The sequence below is a fragment of the Osmerus eperlanus genome, chromosome 20 (assembly GCF_963692335.1).
Source record: "Osmerus eperlanus chromosome 20, fOsmEpe2.1, whole genome shotgun sequence".
NCBI classification, from domain to species: domain Eukaryota; kingdom Metazoa; phylum Chordata; class Actinopteri; order Osmeriformes; family Osmeridae; genus Osmerus; species Osmerus eperlanus.
Genome location: NC_085037.1, coordinates 10,315,466 through 10,322,291, shown reverse-complemented (window position 1 = coordinate 10,322,291; position 6,826 = coordinate 10,315,466). Strand labels below are relative to the sequence as shown.

Here is a 6,826-nt window from a genome sequence, read left to right as displayed (position 1 = left end):
GTACATCCGCCTGACTTGAGAGTGTTTACAATCTGTAGATAGACGGACTGACCGAGAAGAATGGGGAGTTCCGCATGATCAGGTAGACAATATAGACTACTAAACGCCAGAATGGTCAAACTCCTTGTTCTTTAATATCCCCTGTGATTTGCATGATATCTTAATTACGGACATTTGCCGCTAATGCTTGTCAGAAGTCTAAAACGGACAAGGCCTATATATCCAAGCTAGAGCTACAGTTGTTAGCCAAGCATTGTTATTCGGGTACAACTCAGCTAACTAGCTAGATAGCATATCCTGCAAGGTGTTTTTTAGTATTTGGCTAACGTTAGTTAGACAGATTGGTTTTTGACAGTGTCATTTTAGCTAAATATTGTCGACGTGTAAAATATCGTGGGTTTAAATGAGATATCATCCAACCGCAGTTATGCATATCCGCAGACTTGCTTGGGACAGAGCAAAGATATGTTACTGTGGCTAGCTACCTAACTTGTCTATTCCGATTCTATTGTTTGGCGGCTCGAACATTCACATACAAAGTAGCCCCATCAACAGTCAACTTGTTTGTAAAATGTTCTCATGAGGTTGAAGTAGGTTTCTCTTAGTTAACATCATGTGCATTAAACCCCTTGAGAAAGTTGAACAGTTAAAGGCATCAGTGCTGCAGTATGAAATTAATAGGTGTCAGGACCTCTCGTAACTCGCTAATTTAGTTACCTAAACATAACCTACCTAGCAAGCACACACCCAAATATATTATGTACGCATACTATCTAGACCTACTTGATTAACTCAACGCTTAATTGCTACGTCAGGCGGTTTAAGATGGCTGTCAGTTGTCTGTGTTACATTATACTGTTTGGATTGATTCTTAATGATCCGAACCCTACACAAGAATCGTGTACAGTGAGTGAACTGGCTGCATAGTTAACCCTTTGATCAATGGTCTAGGTACTGGACACAAACAATGCAAGCACAATGCAATCCTTTCCTTAGACACACTTTTAGTAAATCTATCTGACAGCATAATCCGGGTATCTGAGTCCTTTAGTTGCCCATTAACACACGTCATAACCTGCCATATGTTGTGTTCATAGCCCTATACTTGGCATAGACTGGGGGTTCACTGTTTATAAACATGCACCAGAAGACTATCTACTGTCACGCATATGAACAGAGTAGACACTTTGTTTGTGTTTTTGTCAGCCTGTATGTGCACCTGAATGTACTTCGCTATTCGTAGGCTATTCACACACATTCAGATGCACACATTATGGTCAGTAGGCCCTGTGAATATGTGGCTGTGCATTGACCACTCTTCAGGTTACTGACAGTCAGTTACTAGTAACCTTGTCATTCTGTAGTTGTACGAGGTCGGCTACATTTCAAGCAGTACTAGTAATATAATTTCTCATTCCGTAGTTGCACGTGTTCAACTTCTAATCAGTCGCTCATCACCCGGCACCCTGGCCACAGTGCCCAGGATCTGTCTGAACAGAAGCCGTTTGGTCTGGTTGCTCAGATCATGTGACTCTTAAGGCTGTAGGGCAGTAGTTTTGTGCTGAAGTCGAGGCATGTGAGTTTGTTTAACGTGGGATGGGGGTTCTATTCCCCCCCCCCCCCCCCCCAACATTTTGCTGACTAATCTCTGTCACCTAGCTTCCCTTATCAGCCTCACCGTTTTCTCATCCCTGGCTACTCCAATGTCTGGTCTCATGTGCTTCTAACTGAATGGCAGCATGTAGACAAGGCTTCATCAGTTCTTCCTGGTCTTTTTGAGGACCAATGAGAGCAAATCATCCTCTTTTTGTCTTTTATTTGATCAATTTTCCTACCCTACACGGTCTTTCCTTCGGATAGAAAGTCCAAAGGCACATGAAAACAGTTTAATAGGTTAAACAGCTTAATCCATGAAAAAGCTATTCACTTTCCATCCCAAGAACCTGCAGTCACATGGTTGAAACCCTGAAGTCTGTGTTGTGTTGTTTTTCTTTCTTTTTTTCATACAGCATGCAAGAACAGGCCTACTTCTATCTATGCAGTGCAGCCTGTCTGTAGCTTCACTGTCTCCTGGATGGTTTTTCACAGCAGTAATGATGGAACTCTGAGTGCACTCTAGCTTCTCAGCTGATCCACCGTTCTAGAATATTCTCACACCCTCAAAGAATCTCAACAGATTCTGAGCCTTCCTAGAAGAACATGCAGTCTAACAATGTGTTATAATCCAGTGGCCATATATAGGCCCCTAGAAGGGTCCTGGTCAGATTAGTCACCTGTGCCCAACTGAAACATTACTGTGAGATATGAAACTGTCATGCACTCTTAACTTAATGCAAATGCAAACTGGTGGCAGAGGACTAGGCTAAATATGCTAAGAGGAAGCGAGTTGTCTGGGTAGTCCTTAGTGCGCTGTATTTAATGCGGACTTGACATACAATCTCTGGGTTTGCTTGGGTCCTGTTCGTGTCAGGTCCCAGATATGCCAGTGTAAATACACATCGACGCACCAAGTCTAACGTCATAATACGTCCTGTGCCAGTTACGGGTTTATCACTGTAAATCCCAGGATAGAGTCTGCCACCTGAGCATGCGGCAAGACATGCAGCACTATTTACCTATTGATGTATTTATGCGTTTCATGATGTATTGATTTGATTATTTCATGAAAAATGTATACGTTGAATTATTGAAGGTGATTTGTGGTAAATTATGCAGTAGTTAATTTGCCTTGATTATGGTGTTGTGAAGTTTAGTGTTATGAAGCGGGAGGCTACTCTCTGGGACAGAAGTAATGAACACTGCGGAAGAGAAGGTTTCCTCCAGGCAGCTTGGGTGCAGTCTACAGCCTGGAGCGGCACACACACACACACACACACACACACACACACACAACATTCCTCTGCATAGTCTTAACGGGGAATGAGTGAGTGATATGGGGAAGTAAACGCCTTGTTCACTGCATCGCAGCCACTCTCTCTTTCTCTCTCTCTCTCTCTCTCTCTCTCTCTCTCTCTCTCTCTGAGACTGCAGAGAGAGTTGTTGATGCAGAAGGAAGTTCATCATGTACCTTGTGAAATGAGGAAGTCCAGCCTGAGAGGAGCCGGTGGGACAACACTCAGGATCTTAGTTTTTCCACTGTCCATCATGTCATGGTCTCTACTTTAGGGGAGTTTTGAGATGGTGCAGCCTCTGAGGTTGTCTTTGCGTCTTTCCAGAGATTGAATTGAAATATGCACAAAGGGAAATTGGCAAGCAGGTTTTATTATTCAGATGAAATCTTGTCAGTCTTTCCTTTACCAGAAAAGATTAGGGAACACGTCACATTATTTACCTCTTCAACGCATCTCTAACTCGCCACGGTTGCAGATTAGTTATGATTATTTAATGGGATAATTCCTTTTAAAAGAAAAAAGGGCGAAAGACAAGGGGAGGAAACACAGAAGGATGCATTAGTCTTTGTGAGAAACAGATGTTGGTGAGCCAAACGGGCGAATATATTATGCATATAAAATTATTTCTATTTTGATAGCTTGCCTAGCTGATTTATCGCGTGCCATTCTGTGCGTCTAGTTAATAGGTTTAAGAGTTGCCTTTGTTGTGTTATTTCCATAATTAATAAAGGGAAGAAACATAATTTGCATGGAACGCGTGCTAGGACGCAGGCATGCGCCTCTGCATCCACCCTGCATTCCAAAACACGTAAGTAATCCAGTCAGATTAAGCACGAGAAAGAGAGGAGTCGATTAACCTAGATTGGGGGGAAAAACTGGGTTTACTGAACAAATTTGCTAACTTTGTTTTCGTGTGACGGTGTTCAGGGTAGGTTCAGTCGTGTGTGTACTAATAGGCGTCGAGTTCCTGTTTTTGATTTTGTTTTGTGTTGTGGTCACAATTCAGAACTCAGAAATGACAACACCTTCCGTCATGTCAAGTCCTCGCAAAGTTAAAACCTTTTCTCCTATTCTCTTCCAGATACCCAGCTTTCCAAGAAAACGCCACATTGTGACTGGTAAATCCTCACCTCAAACACTCAGTCCTACACATTATACAAGCTGCAACACCCACAATCTGTCTCCGTTTAGGCTGAGGGCTTTCCTTGACAACCAGACCCCCCCTCCGTTGCCTCCCTCCAGGACCAGGTCTCACCGATTGGTGGTCATGCAGCACCCTAACTTCGAAACCCATCACCCCCTCCAGACGGAGGACCAGGAGACGGGCTTCGACCCGCTGAACAACTTCAACAGGAACCGCAGCAGTGAGTCCCCGTTTGGCACTAAGGCTTCTGAAACACTTCCTAGCTGCCCGGCAAGCTGGATGACCAGGTTAAACTGGAATAATCTGCCCCCGTGTGAACAACACCCATTAGAAAGGTAGCTTCCTCCTGGGGCCAAGACCGTGAGCAGGAAGGAGGGAGAGGAGAACTGAGGGAGGGAAGTTTGAGGAGAGAATTGGAGCATATTGTATAATTGTGAGTCATGAACGTGCCTGATGATGCCGACAGGCAGATGGGGGATTGCATGTACTTGCAGAAAGGGGATGGGGGTGGGGGCCGGTGTTGGCTGTGCGTGTTGTTGAGCTGATGAATATTCATCCTGAGTGTCTCAGAGGAGTGATACACTTCTGGAACTAATTTTGATTGACAGGTTTCAAAGTGGAGCTTTTTTTTTTTTTTTTTTTTTTTTTTTTTACCCCAGGCCAAATTAGAGTTATTACCGATGATGATGTTTCACTGTCGTGGCTTTCCCTCCCTCCATCCTGCCTCTCCCAGACCGGGAAGAGGCGAGCCCATAGAAACACATGGAGGAGACGTTCCCGATCTTGTTGACAAAATGTGAAATGAGAACAATGGCACTGTTGATATGGTCTCCTCGTGGCTCAGTCAAACCTTCTCGACTTTGTGTGTTTGGCAGGAAGTTCAGACAGCTCGTTCTCGGAGTCAGAGTCGACATTCCTCTCCTACAGGTACGAGCTGATAGGAGAACGCAGTTTGGACATGAACAAGTTCATCACAACTAGAGTCACAAACATCTAATCACTGACCAACAAGCCTACATTAGATTATACTGTACATGATTGGTAATTAGAAATTATTCAAAAACCCCTAATCTCTGGTTCGATCTCTGTCTCTCTCTGTCCCTTTCTCTCTCTCTCTCTTTCCCTCTGAAGGAAAGAGTGGGATGACTTGTTTCTCAATAGTAACTACCTGGCAAGGATTCGACAGGCAGGCATCAACGGCAAATTGCGGAGCAGCAGATTTCGTAGCGTGTGCTGGAAGGTAACAAGCGTGTTGATCAGCGTGTGAGATTAAACAGGGCTTGGGATCGCCCTGTTTCTGAACGGGTTGCGGTTCTGTCTTGACAGTTGTACCTGGACGTTCTTCCAGAAGACAAGAGTCAGTGGATCAATAAGACCAAGGAGCTCCGGGCCCAGTATGAGAAGATCAAAGAAACGGTGTGTGTGTGTGCACGCGTGTGTGTGTGTGTGTGAGAGTGTATCCCAGTCACTGACTGCTGTGTCTGTCCCCCTCCTCAGCACATAACCAACCCCCGCAAGGCTGCAGGTCAGCAGGACCTGGTGGTCAACAACCCTCTGTCCCAGGACGAGGGGGTAAGTGGTCCAAGGATGGAGGTGGGGTATTCAAGTGAGCCCCCCCCCACCCCTTCTGTAATGGTATAGCCCCCCCCCACCCCTTCTGTAATGGTATAGCCCCGCAAATGGCTAACTGATGTGGTCTGTCGGATGTTTCTCATCCTTCACCTTCTCCCCGCTTTCTCAGAGTTTGTGGAACAAGTTTTTCCAGGACAAGGAGCTGAGGGGGATGATCACCCAGGATGTGATGAGAACGTGAGTCTCCTCAGCGGATGAGTCTGGACGAGTCTCATAACACATTGCAGTCTTGACCCTTTACGACTCCCTCTCTCTTTCTCCTTCTGTCCATCCTTCCATCCCTCCTTTGTCTTCAGGTTCCCAGAGATCAACTACTTCCACGGGGAAGACGTGAGGACCAAGCTGACAGACATCTTGTTCTGTTACGCCAGAGAGAACGAACAGTTGCTGTATAAGCAGGTACTGCAAGCTCTGCACAGCTGCACATGGAGCCTTACATCCATTACTGACACAATAGGAGCCAATGAACAGTGCTCTTAACAGGAAGTGACACGTGGCCAGGCAGTAGGTAATGATGGGTAATAAAGTCAAATTATACCCCGCCAATGTTCATCCCAGACCTCGTACATCACAGTTAAAACCCCAAACCACTCCGAAACATATTTCACTCGTCTCCTATGTCTCTCTCTCTCTTTCGGCTTCTCTCTCGGACTCCTCTTGCCTCCTCACGGCCTGACCCTCCATCCCTCTCTTCTCTCCCTCCAGGGAATGCACGAGTTGCTGGCTCCCATTGTGTTCGTCCTGCACTGCGACCACCAGGCGTTTCAGCACGCCAGCGAGACCGCGCACCCCAGGTCACTACTTCCTGCTTGTGGACTGTCACTTCCTACTCTGAGCCCTTGTCCCCTAACATTATACATGGAACGGTGTTTTCCAACCGTGTCTCTTGGTTCCCACAGTGAGGAGATGAAGTCTCTGCTGGATCCTGTGTACCATGAACACGACGCCTAGTGAGTGAGCGCCACGAGCAACGCTGGACACCCGTCAGTGTGTGCCGTTCCATGACTCACTGTGTGTGTGTGTGTGTGTGTGTGTGTGTGTGTGTGTGTCGCCCCCACAGCGCCATGTTCTCCCAGCTCATGGAGACAGCAGAACCCTGGTTCTCCAGCTTTGAGAGGGAGGTCCGAAAGGTCTGTCGTGTCCCTGATGGGTGCTTTTT

The 6,826-nt window shown here is 46.1% G+C and overlaps 1 protein-coding gene across 1 annotated transcript in view; it reads left to right on the top strand.

Moving 5' to 3' along the window:
• tbc1d5 (TBC1 domain family, member 5) overlaps positions 1–6,826 on the top strand; it is a 12,801-nt gene continuing 5,975 nt past the window's right edge. Inside the window, exons 1-12 of the mRNA XM_062446081.1 lie at positions 1–82; positions 3,973–4,009; positions 4,134–4,255; positions 4,911–4,962; positions 5,167–5,275; positions 5,362–5,451; positions 5,533–5,607; positions 5,777–5,844; positions 5,964–6,066; positions 6,373–6,461; positions 6,567–6,617; positions 6,728–6,817. Of these exons, the coding sequence (XP_062302065.1) occupies positions 4,159–4,255; positions 4,911–4,962; positions 5,167–5,275; positions 5,362–5,451; positions 5,533–5,607; positions 5,777–5,844; positions 5,964–6,066; positions 6,373–6,461; positions 6,567–6,617; positions 6,728–6,817 (824 nt within the window). The 5' untranslated portion in view covers positions 1–82; positions 3,973–4,009; positions 4,134–4,158. The remainder of the gene's footprint in view (positions 83–3,972; positions 4,010–4,133; positions 4,256–4,910; positions 4,963–5,166; positions 5,276–5,361; positions 5,452–5,532; positions 5,608–5,776; positions 5,845–5,963; positions 6,067–6,372; positions 6,462–6,566; positions 6,618–6,727; positions 6,818–6,826) is intronic.